This window comes from Ictidomys tridecemlineatus, chromosome 16 (assembly GCF_052094955.1).
Source record: "Ictidomys tridecemlineatus isolate mIctTri1 chromosome 16, mIctTri1.hap1, whole genome shotgun sequence".
NCBI lineage: Eukaryota > Metazoa > Chordata > Mammalia > Rodentia > Sciuridae > Ictidomys > Ictidomys tridecemlineatus.
The window spans coordinates 52,644,310-52,661,575 of NC_135492.1; the positions used below are offsets into that span (position 1 = coordinate 52,644,310).

Here is a 17,266-nt window from a genome sequence, read left to right on the forward strand (position 1 = left end):
AGGAGCCTGATCTGAGTGGGTGGCTTGTGTCCTCAGCTCACCGGGCCCTTTGCTGTCCCACCTGCCCTTCACATCCACTGCTTTGCTTCTGGCAGGTGACGTAGCCCATGCTGACTTCCGTGGTGCGTGGTGGAGGAGGAGCTCAGAGGAGCTCGCGTTGGAAATGTTACAGATGCTCTTTGTTTTTCTGGGTCCTTAATGCACCGGAACCTGTGGACAGGTGGTGGCTGGCCTGTAACACACCAGCGCAGACACACTGACCCACACGTTAGTGACTTTGGATCATTGTCTGTGTATCTGCATTGACAGCTGCTGCCCCAGTCTCTGAGAGCCTTTGGTTTCTTAGCAAGACCCAGTGTTAATGCAGGCAGTGGACAGCCCTGGCCGCAGGGTGTCCCCTTGCTGGTGTCAGATGTGAGGCCACCTTCCTGACCGCGGGCCTTTGTCCCTGCGCCACTGTGCTGTGGCCCACTTGCTGCCCCAGGTCTCTGCGCACCATCCTGCCAGGCCACACTGCAGACATTGGGAACGCGGTGGCGTGTTTTGCCCCGTGCAGCTGGGAGCGGGGGCATGCTGGTGACAGGGCTGGTGGTGAGTGTGACGTCAGGGCCTGCCGCCTGGCCCAGGGTTCCTAGCCTTTGTAAGGCAACCACTTACGAGTCACCTAGATGTTCCCCACGCCAGACGCCCCTTGTTCCTGAGTGATAAGGTCAGGTCTTAAGGGCACTGGAAGCTCTGCCCTGTGTCATTGGGCCTGTGTGGGTCTGAGTCCCAGAAGTCCAGGATGACCCAGAGGTCCTCCCTCATGAGCGTTCACATGAGGTGTTCAGCGAGGGGACTCCGACCTCCACTGTGCTGGGAATGGGGCCCCCACTGTCCTGAGATGTGCTGTGTCCGCCCTGCAGTTATTTGTAGCATTTTCTTTAAAGCAAGTCGCTTTTTAAAATCCAGTAAATTGAGCCTCATCCTGTAAAGTGGCATCTGTGAAACCAGAGGAAGGACATGCTCAGCCTCATTTTTTCTAATACATCTTTAAAATTCTGTTCATCTTTAAAAACAGGCATTCTTCCCCCACTTGACAGGGGGTAGGGGGACAACCTTGAGGGCACATCTGGAGCTGGGTGCTGCGATGGGCCTCACCACTTTGAGAGGGGAGGGGCCTGGACTGACCGTACCATGCCAGCTCACCGGGCCCTTTGCTGTCCTACCTGGCCTTCACATCCACTGCTTTCCTTCTGGCGGATGACGTAGCCCATGCTAACTTCCGTAGCGCATGGAAACCCTAGGAAAATCCAAAGCTATCACTTACCTTCCCACAAAGTTGGTCCACCACTGTTTTCCACACGTGTCCTCTGCTTCCTGGTTGGGGGATGGGAACAGGCTCGGGCACAGGGTTCTGAAAGCCGACCTAGGGTGTGGGGACCAGGAGGTGTTGAGCTGTCCACCCGCAGGTGAGCCCTCCTCCGTGCGGGGATAGTCCTGAGGGGTGTGATACCCGGTGCGCCACACTGCTGACTGACCGCGTCCCCGGGCACCCCAGCTGATGTGAAGTGGGTGTTCAGTAGGCAGGAGTGAAGGTGGCCTTTCCTGCTTTGTCACTTGTAGGTATTTTTGAAAAGTCAGACAGGAGCCAAAAGGGCCACAGCCGATGCTTGGTGGCGTTGCTTGGTGGGTCTCCTCTGCTCCTCGCCTTTCCACCCAGAATTCATGGAACGGACGCCTCCTGAGAAGGTCCTTCAGCACAGCTGTGTCTCGGGAGACACGTTAGAGGGGCCCTCTGAGATCCGTGGTGCTCGCATTCTGGTCCCTGGTGCTACAGCACGGCCTCCCAGGAACTTGGGATGCCATCTTGGGCCCTGCCCCAGACTGCAGAGTGAGAACCTGTCTGTCGGAGCTCCCCAGGCAGGGAAAGTTTGAGAAGCACTGCTCCAGGGACAGCGGCAGCAGCGGAGGCCTCGCCCTCCGCGGAGACGTGTCTCACAGGCCCCGGCTGCGTTCTCGGGTCCTTCCTGCCGTCCTCTGCACGTACTCACGGCTACTACGTTCTTAATGTTTTAGTGGACAGATTTCATAAGAAGCTGCGACTGGGAAGTCACGATTCTGACATGGTGCATGAGTCCCTAATTCCGTAAGCCAAGGGCATGCTTCTCAGAATGGCCCAACGTCCCGCACCACCACTGGGCCGTGGCCCGCGGGACGGCTGCAGAACAGCACCCTGTGTTCCTTTTGGGATGATTTACATTTCAACAAAGGGGAGGAGGATAAAAAAAGAAGGGCCCTGGCCATCAGTGGTTAATAGCCTGCGTTTCAGATGTGGAGTTAGTTAAGGTAGTCCTCACATCTCCAAGCACAATATTGAGAGCAGATAATAACAATAATCTCCATCATTGTTTAAAAGCACAAATGTGGCACTTAATAGACTAATTCACAGTCACTCCAATTGCAAGTTTTACTCATGAATATCATATCACAAGGGAATGTGAAATCCTCTAATTAAACATGATTTGAAAAGCAGCAGAAAATTGAGATGATGAGCGTTCTGGGGAAGGAGAGTCAAGGATTCCCTGCCTGGGAGAGGGGGAGACCCGGTGTGTGGGGGCGGGCGCCTGCGCTCCCTCAGGCAGCCCTCGACAGGGTTGGTGAGACACCCTTGTCTTGGTGGTAGGACCGTGAGGCAGGCGAGCTGGGGAAACTGCCGGAGGAACACGTAGTACACGTGTGTACGTGAGTGTGTGCGCACGTGGCACGGCGTGCTGGAGAAGTCACGTCCACGCTGTGGGCCAGCTCTGGGGTGCAGTGAGAAGCCCTCTGCTCCTAGCAGAGTCCTCCCTACAGCTGGGGAGAAGGTCAGGAGAACAGGTGGGAGGCCCGCATCCCTGGGCCTCCTCTGCTGCTCAGGCAGATGTGAGACTGCCCTTCCCCATGCTCCAGGGGGGACTGGAGGGCGCTCAGCCTGTCCTTTTCTCTTCTCCACGAGGCCACACTTGGACTCCGGCTGATTTTGAGGAGATGGGGATAGTATGAAAAACAGAATGAACTCTGAGGTGGACGGGGGCGCTGGGGGTTGCAGGAGCCCTGTCTGTCACAGTGGCCAGACCACCCTCTCTTGTTCCTGGGGTCCTCTGTGAGGAGCCGTCTCGTCTGGCTGGGGACATCCCATCTGGCCGGGGTTGTCACGTGTGGCTGAGCCTGTTCCGACATTCAGGTTTATTCGCAGAATTCTGCTGTCGGTCTTATCTGATTTGGAGACTGGAGTCGGGCGCAGTCTCGAGGTGGGAATGCTCTGATCCCTGTTTCCATCTTCAGCCCCGAGAGGCCCCTGCCCTGACACTTGGGTCTCACTGGGGCATTGAGTGGCTTAGTGGAAGAGCTTCAGGGCAGCGTGACCTCCTGGACCCGGTGGCGGTGTGGTCAGTCGGTGCAGCTCGGCTCTGGGACTGTGCATCAGGGCGGCTCCCCAGGCACCAGGCGTGGGGCTGAGCTGCCTGTGGGGCCGGGAGGGCGCATCCCTCGGCCATGCGGACCAGCGCGTGGGCGTGACGGATCTGAGAGGGAGGACCCTGTGCCTCTCGCTGTTGTTGAGAAGCATGTGCTCACGGACTCGAGACCAGGGATGAGGACAAGGACAGACACGGGGCCATGAGCAGTGGTCAGCGTTGGCTGGCTCTAGGACAGTCCTCAGTGGTGGGAACAAAGAAGGTGGTAGTAGGGAGAGAGGCAGGACAACCCCTACTTCAGGGGAGCTATGAAGTGGGGCTTGGGGTGGGGTGGACTGGAGGAACATGGCAGCTGTGGAGGATGGTGCCACCCAGTCCATCCCCGCAGCCAGGACCCACTTGTGCTCTACGTGTGAGCAGGTGGGCCACTTGTACCCGCTGCATTGCACGTCCTTGGCAGAAGTGTGTGGAGGGGCACCTTCCCTTGCAGATGGGCAGACAGAGGGCAGGGCGGGGACCCATGTGCTCCTGGTGTGAGCATAGATAGCTCTAATGACAAGTGAGGTCTTCACCCGCTGAGCCCCGCCCTTCTAGACATAAATCCCGCCCCCGAGAGAACGGGAGGTTGCACTCCACAGGGTTTGTTCTCGAAGCATCTCCGGCATACGAGTGGTTCGCGGGACCTGGGAAAGACTTTCCCCTAGGCACTCATCTTCAAGAAGTTCAGCCGCTAAGGTTTTAAGTCTATGGAAAAGTTATCTCTGCCCCACCCATCCAATATCAGAAGTCACGGTTTAATTTCAAAAAATGGTTTCGTAATTAATAAATGTGTTTTTGAGAATAAGAACAACAGTGCGTTGGAAAATCAAAAGAAAATGAAAATTTGAAGAAGTCTCCCGTTGTTATATTCAGTTGGTTCTTAACAAGGCAGCCCAGTGTTTGTTGGGTTACAAAGTGTTTCCATCAGGTGGTGGGGAACAGCATTCTGCAGAAGCAGCCAGGTCCCTTTCCTGACTTCACGCAGACATTAGCTCCAAGTGGACAGTGGGCCTAGATGTGAGAGCCAAAGCTATACCCTGGGAAAAACGAGGACCCACTCCCAAGTCACCTGGGCTTGGGCGATATTTTCTTAGATATAACATCAAAAGCACAAGGGCAAAGAAAAAACAGATAACTCGGACTTGATTGTCATGAAAACCCGGTGTTTCCAGGACACCGTGGAGACTGAGAGACGCAGTGCCTCTTGGCAAAGTGTGGACTGATGGGAGATTTGAATCCAGAAAACACAGGTGTCTACATGTTTTGCAACTCGTCGATAAAGGGACAGCCCAGTTAAACGACAGGACAGACATTTGAACAGACATTGCTCTGAAGAAGCTAAAACAATGGCCAGTGAGCACATGAAGGTGGGTCAGTGCTGTTGACTGTCGGGGAAATGCCCCCTGGAGGAGGAGCCCTTCCCATCCACGAGGGTGGCTGGAGCCACATCGCCAGTGTGGACAAGGATGCACAGGAGTGGGAACCCTGACCATAGCGCTGGGCCTATCTGAAAGGCAGCCCTGTTGGAGCATGGCCTGTGTTCCCCTCGGATCGCCACACAGGCCCGTATTCCAAATACAGACCCCAAAGAACTGAGCGCAGGCAGCCCGTAGCGCACTGTTCACAGGACAGGTCTCTGGAGATGAGAGGTAGAGTTGTGATTGGCAGGCGTGGATGTTTGGGGGAAAGGGGTGACTGCTGGAAGGTCCCAGATGTGTTTGGGAGAGTAATAAAAGTATTCTCACATTAGGTTGTGACGATGGTCACACGACTCGAGGAACATACTCGAAACCGTTGAAGGAGACCCTTCGGGGTGTGTGGACCGTGTGGTGTATGAAGTATAATTCAGTGGAACTTAAAGGAGGAACAGAGGGTCCCGCAACTTTGAGCCATTGGAGAAGATTGACGTTCCGTGACTTGATTTGTCAGGAAGCACAGCTCCTGATTCTGGCTGGGCCTCAGTACTGGGCACAGTATGTCACCTCCTGCCACAGGTGAATCAGACATGTAATGAGGAAGAAAATAGGCAAATTTAGAAAGAGTAGAAGACAAATTAGGGGGAGATTTGAAGACAGGCCTGGGGTCATGGGACATTGCCCGGAAGAGCTTAGGATGTGGCTTCAGGTGAAGGGACATTGGCATTCAAGTTGGCAGAAATGTCTCGGGCTACGGCCAGGTCTAGATTTTCTGTGTCCTTCAAAGGTTCCTCTTCCCTTAGGCACTCGGGGGTGGGGGGATATATCTTATAGGACTTTGAGTGTCGCTAGAGACGTCTGTCCCCAGACGTGAGAAGTTGTCCCGGTTGACTTAACGATTCTGGTTGGAAGATTTGGTTAGGGAGAAAACTTGGGCGGGCAGCAATTGAGCCGATCAGGTGGAACCACCCTTGTTCTGGAAGATCTGTGAGGCCCAGGCCAGTGCTGGAGGGAGGGCTCTGGCCGGTGCTACTGTGTGGAGAGTAAACAGAAGGTGTCCTCGAGGGTAACACTGTGCACCCACCGCGTTGGTGGCGTCGGCGTGCTGACGTGGAGTCCTGCCTCCTGGGGCCAACTGGATCTTCTCATCGGAACACTGTCGCTCTCCTTGTGTTAAGAGCACGTTGCCTCCACAGATCAAGGATGATCAAGAAAACTCAAGTCAACTATTTCATAAGGGTCCAGATAGATAATAGGAACTGTCTGGTCTCTTCTGTAGCTTTGCATAATTCTGATCTTTGTGTATGAAATTAAAAAAAAAATCAGCAAGCACTAATTGAGAACATGTTGGCCCAGAAATTAAACAGAACGATGTATTCGTTGTCTGTCTTCACGAATCTTCCTGACGCCCATCCAGCCTGTGCTCTGTGAGGTGCTGAGTCCGCGGAGATGGACAGTGATCTTTACATCTAGGAATATCCACCCTAGGAGTCACCTGGAAAAAAAAAATCACATTATTGAGTCATTGGCCCTTGATGTTTTAGAGTTCACCTTTGGGGCGGGCGTGACCAGATCGCTTCAGAGCCAAGCGGGCCTCCACGTGTGCTGGAGCAAGCAGCCCGGGAGCCAGAGCCCAGCTGAGGATCATCCGAGGCTCCAGACCCGCTCCCCTCAGTGCGGGAGTCGCCAGTGGCCACCGTGGCTCATCCTGTGCAAGGAGTTCTGATCCATCGGAGTTAGAGACCTTGGTGTCTTCAGTTTCTATGTCTCTCCTTGTCCCTTCTGAGCCACGAGGCAGTGAGAACACCGAGGCTTGTTCCTCCTCCTAGAGGAGACATGAAAGCGCCCGTCCAGAGTGCCCTGTGGTCGCGCCCAGCCCCCCTGCAGCCTGGGAGGCTTCCCCAGCACCTCTGCACAGCCCTTGGCCGGCACGCAAGTCCTGCCCGGCACGCAAGTCCTCCACTGTGCCCACACGGGTGTGTAAGAAGCTAACACTTACATGGCAAAACTTTCCCTTAAAGCACAGAATAGAAACTTGAGAAGGCACAAATCGGGACACGGTGAACAGTCAGCCTCCAGCCCCAAGAGGCCACCACATCTGGTGTGGCCCCGTCTTTCCAGGGATGCCCTGGGGGGCCCTGCCAGCCTCCTCTTTCCTCCCAAAGACATGCTCCAGACATGCTTCATGTCGGTCACAGGTATTTGAAAGACCTCGGTGACATTTACGTCTGTCTGAAAAGGAGGTGACAGCAGTGCGCGTGGTGTCTCCCTTTCTGCTGGTAACGGTCGGTTAGAAGAGAGAGAGTGGTCAGCCGGATGTTGGCGCCGAGGCTTCAGGGGAGGTGAGGGCTGGGTGGGCAGGGGCACTGTCTTCAGCAGCTGGGCACCGTGTGGGCTTTGGAGAATACAGATGCGCCATCGCAACGGCCGTCATGCACGAGGCCTCCTGAGTCACTCAGTGGGGTCTCGCGTGGCAGGGGGCTGAGTTTCTTTCGACTTTGGATGTCCCTGGCTGTCCTTGCATGGTCCTGGTGGGTTCTCCTCTGTCCTTTGAGGTAATGACACCAAGTGGAACTAGACGGAAATTCCTAGAGGAGAGTAGTTTTCATTGGGGCCTTGGAGCCTTTAGACGAATAAATCAACCATCGTATGTGCCTGGTTTTGCCACAGAAAACCCGACGACTTTTTTTTTTTTTTATTAAAGCATTGCAACAACAAAGATTAAGTCAATCCTGTCTCCAAAAAATGAAAAAAGAATTATCAGGGCTGGAGATGTACTCAGTGGTCAAGCACCCTGGCTTCCATCCCCAACACCAAAAATAAGTTGCCCCCAAAGCAGGACATGCCCAGGGTATCTCCCAGGAATGCATTACCGCCCTTCCTGTCATTCTCAGCTCACGTCCCACCTCGCCCAGGAGGTGCAACCGTGTGGCCCTTAGCCATCCTTAGCTGGTGACGGTCCCTGCGGTTCCCACTAGGCTCTTGGCTTCCGAGTTGAAGAATCCCACAAAGCACTGCTGTGGGGCTGCTGAGGACCACGGCCTCGGGCACTCGCCATGGGTTCTGAATCGCAGTCCTCCTTAATGGACGTTCGGCTCCCCCAGCGGGTCTCCTGGTGGAAGTGGCTGTGCGCTGGCGTGGGTGGCCCGGTGCAGGTTGTTTCTAGTGTCACACTCAGATTGAAGGATCACGAGGGACCTGCACCATCTGAGACAGGAGGATGGACTGCATAGTTTGAGCTCTCAGCTGAAGCTAAGGTGGTGGACTGTCACCCATCACTAAGAGCATTTTCCAAGACTGGTTAATAACATGAGAAGTTAGTCGCAAAATTATGTCAAATGGAAAAGAATAATGTAATTCTCCATGCAAATATGTATGGAAAGCATGTGTGTGTTATAAGGTAGTTTTTTTTTCTTTTTAGTCTTTTCCCAATTTTGCCCAATGAATATATTAGTTCTTATAAAAAGTATGAGAATACTTAAAAAGTGTTAGTAAAGGGCTGGGGGTCTAGCTCCGTGGTAGAGTGCTTGCCTAGCATGCACGAGGCCCTGGGTTCAACCCCTAGTATGGTAAGAATAAATACATAAAGTCTTAGTAAAGTTGGTGAGGAAAATACTAAGGATTGGAGCTTTTCTTTTTATCTTAAACTATGATAGAAAAACACATTTTGGGTTTTTTTTGTTTTGTTTTGTTAATGATTTTCTTATAATATGTGAGAATTCTAGGACTGTTGATGTTTTCCTTCATTTCTAGTATTTTCGGTAACTGTTTTAAATTCAGCTTTGTATCCTCTTCTACACATGCACCAGCCTGGCACTGAGCATCAACAGGTGCTGCGGCTCCCTCTGGGTCTAGGGCAGCGCCACCCGCCTGACTGCTTCTCAAATACGCTTCCAGGGGCTCTGTCACACAGTGCTACCTGAGTGCCCCGGTCCCGGGCTGTTCTCATAAGAGGGTCACCTTCCTGGACTTGTACATGCCATTTTTCTGTTTAGTTTTGCTTCTGGTTCTATGCTTTCTAATTTAGGGCAAAAGAGTTCATCCTTCTCTCCAAATTATCTTCGATTTCCCAGAGAATCATTGAGGAGCCATAGAGGGACCTGATGGCCCTTGCCGAGGTGCCGCTCTGTGTGCCTGTGTGTTAACTGTGAGTGCTCCTGTTCTAAGGGCTCCCTGCACTCTCACTGTGAATTAATCGCCTCAGAAGCCAGGGACAAGTGGCAGTTGTGTACCCGAGCTCTGAGGATGTGGATCGATAACAGATATGAATACACATCCTGACGGTAACATAGAACACAGGCCAGAGTGTGTGTGTGTGTGTGTGTGTGAGTGAGAGAGGGAGAGAGGGAGACGGAGAGGGGGAGAGGGGGAGATCGTAATTCTCAGTGCTTGAAGTTCAAAGTCAGGGGAGGCAGCCCAGGAGTTCCCGGCCGCCCTCCCCGTGGAGGGAGCGTGCTCTGGTGGGAAGGAGGCTCTCACTGTTAGTTTTACATTTCTGTTTGATGGAATCTCAGGTTATGGAAACGACTGTAAAAATAATTTGTCTGAAAGCAGTCTGGATGCAGAGACCTAGGAGAAAATATTGGAGTAGACGGTTCATCGTGGAGTGCGACAGACCCCCCTCCCCAAGCACCACATGGCTCCGATCAAAGCACCCCGTGACTTGGATCCGGTGGCCAAATCATTACGCATCGATTGGAGCCCCACTGGAGCCTTAACCCCTTCCTGCTCACCCTCGCCCGGGGCGGGAACGGCAGCAGTGTGGTCTTCCTGGAGCGGCCAGGTTATTTTCTAAAACCTGATCGTGTATTTGGATGGATTGTTCTTGCTAAATTCTTTTACTTTTATTATTGTGAATCATTAACTTGTACTTTACTTTGCTGCATAAGATTATGTGTGAAAAAATATGTGGAAGCAGTTTCAGGAGAAGAAAGGAAGAAAACTGTCCTACTGTGGGTTGGAGACATAGCGAGAAGCTGGAGAGCTGCAGCTTGTGGAGAAGCCTCCGCCCCCAGGGAGGGCTTCGCCTTCCACCAGGGGCCCGTGGGACACTGCCACTCGCCACCCATAAGGGTGCCTAGTGTGTCGGAGATTGGGTCTAAAGGGGTATGGAGTGTGTTGTTCCAACCTCGGTAGCTTCCATGTTGCTTTCAAAAACCAAGGTGGAATTAGTAACTTCCAGGGGAAAGGAGAGAGGCCCGCCACGTCCGCCCTGGGTGTGGGTTTCTGGCCCTTGATGTCCTCTCCTGCAGGACAGTCCTCGCAGCACAGTCACGCCTGTCCTTGTGCTTCCCTTTCAGCCTGTCCCACGAAGAGCACCCCCACAGCCATCCTCTGTACGGACACGGCGTGTGCAAGTGGCCGGGCTGCGAGGCCGTGTGTGAAGACTTCCCGTCCTTCCTGAAGTAAGAGGTTCTTTTCTGTGCTGGGCTTTCTGTGGCCGTCACTGCCCGTGCTCGCGCTTTGGCTTATCACGGGTTTGCTGACCTGGGGCTCCACGCCACCGTTCAAGAGTGGTCCCTAAGCTCATGTGCCCCGCATACGGTCCCAGGAGCAGTGACAGAATCCAACCGCAGGTGGATGAAATCGATGGAGATGTGGCAAGGGCAGCGAGACCCTTGCTGAGAGCCTGACTTTAGCCATTTCTCAGAGTGTCCGTGATTTTTGTTGTTGTTGTTTGTTGATTTGCCATGTTTTAGTTTCCACTTTTTATTTAAGTTGTATGTGCTGGTCATATCTGGCGTACACGCTAGCTTGACAAAGCTGGTGTCCGCGCTGGTCCGCTGTGACTGGGCCCTTCTTTGCTGTAAGGCAGAGGACCCTGTAAGGTCGGGAGTGCTGCTGACCTGCTCCTTACCTTTAAACCATGTTGCTGTTGTCCATTTTTCAGCTCCTGGGCTCGCAGGGAGGATGCCACGAGCTCCATCAGATCTTTGGGAAGCGGTGGGTGGGTCTTGGCCCAGTGGGAGGCTGCTCTCTGCACCTGGGCGCCTCTCGAAGGTCGTTCCATGTTGGTCTAAGCCACAGGCCTGCCCTGCTTGTTGACCTCACAGAACAGCACCACTGACCTGCAGGCTGAAGGCCGTGTGGGTGCAGTGTCCGTCACGTGGCGATATCCTCGTGTGCACCAGGACACTTGTGCCTCTGTCACAGGCTGAGGCACCTGTGCTGCTCCCCCTCTGTGGGTGCACGGCAGCTTACAGACATAGAGGGGGGTTGGGGGGCCATCCTTTCTCTGACGGCGTTTCTCCCACATGTGAGCTCCAAGAAAACAGGCCTCTACGGGGTGAGGACAGTCTCCCTGTCTATCTCTACGGACCTGGATACAAATACTGCAATAAAGCCCCTCAGAGGCACACCCAGTGCCGCTGGGAGCCATTTTGGTGAAGGCAGACAGTCTTCTGATGAATGCATAGAAGCCTGTGACTCGTCTTCATAGCCTCCCAGCTCCACTCCTCCACATCAAGAGCATCATGTGCTTATTGAAAACTTAAGTCCTAAAATCACTTTTAGAGAGTTGTGCACATATCTATAAAGCACAAATTTTAAAAAACTATAAATAAATAGAAGGAGAACCACTAGAGTAGGGAAGGGGAGAGGGGAAGGAGAGGGCAAAGGGTGAGGACTGAGTTGGATCAGATGATACTCTGTGCTGTGTGATGGTGTCCCAATGGACCTGGCCTCTGCATGACCACAGGCAATAATAACCAATATTTTTACTGGGGAAAAAGAGACCAAAATGGCCGTTAAATGTCGAGAGCTGTGATGCTCTGTTTAAACCAGTCACTGTCATTCAGATTGGGGATACTCTGCTCTGTTTCTTGTATAAATCAATCATTATGAGATCTTTGTTTTGCTAACTCCCGATCATTTGCCTAATTATATTTATCTAAGGAGAGGAAAGAACTGGGCAGAAGAGCCTTCCGAGTTCTAAGTCCTTCCTCTGCACTAACCCCAGGCGAACATCTCCCTGATGCCCCTTATGACTGACTCTTGCAAAGTCCCAAGGGCTGAAGGATCGCTGCATGACCTGGATCCACCATAGAGCCACAGGGGATGCCAGGCTCCAGGGTCACTGGTTGGAGACATTTAGCCCTGGCAATGCCCAGATGCTCCACTGCGGAAGCTGACAATTGAGATGTAGGTGCAGATACTCGTGAGATGCCTATCTGTAGATAGGAGGTGTGTGTCTGTGGATGTATAAGATGATAGCTAGATTCTGATGTGGGGAGAGACCACAGAGGGAGGGAGGGCACAGCCATTCAGACCTGCTCTAGTACTAAAGGGAAGCTTCTCAGGGTAATTGGAACAGGGCCTGCATTTGATTCCCGTGAGAGAAAGTCCCTGTTGCCTCTGGGGACGTTGGGGGTCTCTGTCTTGCCTTGGAGACCACCTGTCAATCACTTATCCTGGTCTCGCATGGCAGGTTCTCAGCCCTGTTGGCTCAGTGTGGTTGCAGTGCCCACTGTCAGCTGGCCACGGCTGCTAGGCTGTGTCCTGGTGCTTATTTGTGGACTTGTGTTTTCCAGAATAGACTAGTTTGCCAGTTGTACAAACCTAACTTGAGTTGTCTTAAGGAAAACCAGACCTACAAGGTGGGGATGATAACTGGCTCCTGTAAGCAAGGGAATCCAGTAGCGCTGCTCGCTTCAGGAGCGGCTGGATCCAGATGCTTCAGAGGGCTGTTAGAGTATTGATTTTTCTATTTGCTCTATTTCCAAGTGGAGCTGAAGAACACAGAACGAGTCGTGTTCTAGGTTTGAGCCAATCGAGGTGTGGTACCGAGGCTTGTGCCTACAGAGCAGAGGGAGCAGCTCACCCTAGGGAGCCTGCAGGGGACCAGGGACCAGAGACTCTGCTCCAGAAAGCTAAGACCAGTGTGGCACACTGGGAAGGGCAGAGCTGCTGCGAGCAGGCAGAGCCCTGTAGCAGGCACCGTGTCTCGGTGCCTCCCTTAGTTACACATGGCTGGTCTCAGCCCCTCCAGAGCATGGTCTGAATGCCCCGAGATTCAGAGCTTTCAGACCTCAGGCAATTGCTCAGTGTCAGGGAGAGTGCGTGCCTTGCAGATGCGCCTCTCCTGCAGCTGTGCCCGGCCTGGTAGTGAGACCGGCTTTCTCTTCCCCTGCAAAGGGCTGCAGGGTGGGGCCAGATCCATGGCTCAAGTAGAAACCCTGTGGCTTCTGTGAGGGGCGACGTCTGGCTCTGATACCAGTGAGTGGCGGTGGAAGCCTGCCTGCAGGGATGTGGGTGGGCAATTGCGGGAGGGTCTCCACTGGTCTCCCCTCCTTTGGTTTGCCTTTTCCCCTCCCAGCAGTGAGCTCAGAGGCCTGGGCAGCTCGACGCAGGCAGTGCTCAGACTCTCCAGGTGTTCTCAACAGCGCCTGCTGCTCTCACCTCCATGAAGGTGCCGCTGCCTAGATGTTTCTTACCCCCCCGTTTTACATCCTCTAGCATTACTTTGTGGTTCAGTGACACTGCACCACAGGGACAGTGCCAAGCCCTTCACAAATGTCAACTCATTTGGTCCTCGCAGCCCTGATTGTGGTAAGACAGCAGTGTTCTTCCCAGTGTGCAGGACACCAAGGCACAGAGGAGTTAGGTGGTTTATGTAAGGTCACACAGCCTGGGAGAGGCGGAGGCAAGATCTCCACACGGCAGCGTAGCTGGGGTATGGACCCTGCTTTATGTGTTCTATGGATTTTTAACATTGGCCTTCTCCTGAAAGCAGTGGGTGTAGAGACACGCAGTGAAGCAGCAAGCCGCGCGCTCCTCGCAGAGTGTGGGATGGCGGCCTGAGCCTCGGCCTCCACGCGTGCAACAGGCCACGGCAGGACGGCCTCTTAGGGCTACTGGAACTGAGGGGCCTGTCGTGTGGAGTGTCTGGCCTGCCCCGTCAGCTCTAAGATGTTAGCTCTCCTTACCTACCCAAGTGTGTTTTAAAGGAGGCGTGATTTTAAATATCCACATATTTCTGACCTTCTATTTAGAGAGGGGTTGTGGCCCAGCAGAGTAGCATTGTGTCACAAGATCAGAAGAGACCTTTTCTCTGAGTGTGCTGGATGTCGAACTCGTGGGCTCTTGACCGCTGAGCTGTACCCCAGTTCTTCAGCTATATTCCTAGTATTAAAAAAATATAGATTTTCAGATAGTGTCTCACTAAGTTGCTGAGGCTGGCCTCCAACTTGAGCTTCTCTTGCCTCAGCCTCCCAAGTGGCCAGGGTTGCGGCATGCATCACTGTGAGTCTGGCTAGAAGAGGCGTTTCTTTTTAGTACAATTTGTGAATGGTCCCACACAGCCGTGTCCCTCAGGGCCAGGGATGGCACGTGTTTTCCCAGGAGGAAGCGGATACCAGTGTCCTCTGGCTCCGAAGGTGGCAACTCCTCTCTTCATCCACTGTCCTCTGCTCTCTCGGGGTCCACTGAGGCCAAGTGAGGAGGGAGCCTGGTGTGCCCCTGGGTTGGTCTGCTCACGTCTGACTTAGGGCCACATTTTGGTGTCCCCTGTCCTTCTGGTGGGGAGTGGTTTCACGCCCTGGACGCTGCTTTCCGGGTTGAGCTCGTTTGGATTCCAGTCCTTGGGTTCATCCCAAGCAGGGGAGCCTCCCTACGTCAGGCCCTGTGACCTCCCCAGTGTGCCAGGGTCTCAGGTGCCTGGTGTGCTGGTGCAGGGACAGTGCCTCTGGTTGCTCACTGCAGACTTCTGCGGCTCCTGCTGGGGGCCCAGAGTCCCTGTTCAGGGAGCTCCAGGCAGCTGTCCAGTGTGGCTGGTGGCAGAGAGGCACCAGCCTCCAGGGCAGACCTGAGGAGGGACTGTCCTGCCTGCTGGTGAACAGAGACCGAGACCCACCTCCCTGCCATCAGCTGCAGTGCCTGTTCCCAAGGTGAGTGGTGCCACAGGCCCCCATCTCAGAGACTCCCCAAAGAGCCATGCTGTCACCCTGCCTGGAGGCAGCAGGGTGGCTTTATCAGCATCAGCAGACACCAAGCCATCCTACGCATTTATGTCCCTGTTTCTTCTCAAAACAAGTTTCAGTTTTCGTGTTGGGTCTCCTCCTCCTCCTGTGAGTTGCTCTGTGGCCTGACTGAGAGCAGCAGGTGCTCAGCTAACTCATGAAATCCCCAGCCCTGTTGCTCAGGCTCCTTGGACAAAACAAAACAAAAACAAGCCCCCCCACCCCTGCCCCCGGGGCTGCACGGAGGTGACAGAGGTGACACTCCTGGCTCCTGGTTCATGACTTCCTCCCCCTGGCCTCGGTGCTGATTCCTCATTTTCTTCCCTTTCAGTCTCTACCTGGATTCATGATTCTGCCCTTTTCTTAAAGGAAAAAAGAATTTGAAAGGCTCAGGCTCCCGGATGCTCTGGCCAGGTGGGGGGTAGGCCCCCAGGCAGGGGCACCTTTCCCTGTGTCTGACTTAGAAGGTGAGATCAGGAAGTCAGAGCAGGCCACGCCACGTGAGGTCAGGTGTTCTGTGTAGGGTGACTGCTGCCCGCCTGCCCACCCTCCAGCTGTGCCCTTCCCTGCACTGCTCCCTGCTCTGCTGTGGAACCCAGGGCCACAGCCTGCGGGCAGGGCTCCCCCTCAGAGCTGGGCTCCCAGACTCCCGGAAAGGTTTTCCTTGTGTGATAGGAGTAGAATTCCTATCCTTGCTCAGTATTCTGTTTGAACGTTTTTCTTTTTCTTTTGACTATTTTTCATGGAGAAAAGCCCCATGCCAAAACCAAACAGAAATTCCTTTGCATATTAGTCAGATGTATATAATTTATGAAAGCCAAAATAAATTCAGTGCGAGCTCAGATAGAAGACCTGCAGCAAAATGTTGAGAGAAAATGCCCAGAGATGGAACTCGGCCCCTCTGCAGGTCCAGGCCACAGACAGGGGAGACGTTTTCTTGGTGCTTGCCTTTTTAAAATTTCTCCTCTGTGAATTTTACTTTTCAAAACTGTGAAGAGCTCTATGGGAAAGGAGCCGGGCCATGCTCTGTTTTCACAAGTGTTTTTATCATGGTAACATCTTGTTTACTTTACTTCCCTGCCTAAAACTACTTGGAGCATGTTAAGAAAACATTTCAAGAAAGCCCTACAAAGAAGCCTTTGTGGAGCGGCCACGCCAGGCTGCAGGGATCACAAAGGTGTTAACTTCCCGCCCCTTAAGCACTTCCACATGAAATTCCAGCAACTGTGTTTGTGGTTTTGGAAAAACAAAGTGTATGTTAAAGAAACCAGGTATACGCTGATACATGCCGAAGGAGCCCGGATATCATAAATTGTTTCAAACCCCTCTCGGCCCTGGGCTCCCCCGCCCTGTTGGGGTGCAGAGAACCTCCCTCCCCCTGCAGGAGCCCTGGGCTGGGCAGTGGGTGTATGCAAATCCAGGGCCAGCCTCAGAATCTACATCTCAAGATGATGGGGACAGATTTTCCCCCATCCGGTCTGAGGTGAGAATGGCAAAATGCACTTTTGGACTTTTTTTTTTTTTAATGAAATGGACTTTTTCTACTCAACTTGCATTTTTCAGTTGTCTTAGAAAAATACAAATTGGGTGTTACCAAGAAAAACATGTTTTCCCCTGGAAAGGTTACTTCTTGAACCTTGTTGGCTGTGCTCAGGAGTTCAAGACCTGCCCCGTACTTGAAGAGGCCCACGTGGCCCAGACCCCACAGTGCCCTCTAGTGATGTGTGCAATCTTAGACGGAGAGGGCCCAGGGCCTGCCAGAGGGAGCAGGCCCGCCACGCCACTGCGTGCTCTCAGAGAGGCAGATAATGTGGGAACACATTTTTTTTTCAACAAACAAGTTTTTAGTTAGAAATGCAAATGGAATTTAAATTTTTCTTATAATCTCTAAAGCATTAGAAATATTTTTGAACATCTGCTTACTCACTTCTGCATATAGCTGCCAACGTGTCCACGGCACACGAACATTCCAGTAGGTAGGTTGTTGTGGGCTATTATATTTTTAAAGCTATCAGTTAGCTTAGGAGTTTCACGTGATCATTTCCGGTGTGTAATTAGAAGGCATTACTTAAAAGACAGGGATCATCTTTGCTCTGTACTTTTTATTGACACTGTCTACCATATTACGGGCATGTCTAAATGGTAAAATTTATTATTAGCAATAGTGTCACAAAAGTCTGAGACAGCGATTTTCCTTTCAATAAAAGTAGTTAAAAACCTTTTAGAAAATCCATAATTTTGATTGCTGGTACTTCATAAATGTATAACTGGTACTTTTTAGCTGTCTCTTTAGGGAAAAATGAGTTTTATCACCTGCGGTACCTGGGTTAATGAAATTGTGTGTTGGAATTTAGCCAGGACGAAAGATGAGATCATTCTGAGACACTAATGTTGGCAACAGGTCTCATAAAAAAGCTCT

At 52.7% G+C, this 17,266-nt stretch overlaps 1 protein-coding gene across 6 annotated transcripts in view; it reads left to right on the forward strand.

The window, feature by feature from the left end:
* The window catches only part of Foxp1 (forkhead box P1), a 516,185-nt gene that overhangs the window by 461,693 nt on the left and 37,226 nt on the right, over positions 1-17,266 (forward strand). For all 6 annotated transcript variants that reach the window (XM_078033591.1, XM_078033596.1, XM_078033595.1 and 3 more), the window contains one exon: positions 10,192-10,296. In XM_078033591.1, the coding sequence (XP_077889717.1) occupies positions 10,192-10,296 (105 nt within the window). The remainder of the gene's footprint in view (positions 1-10,191; positions 10,297-17,266) is intronic.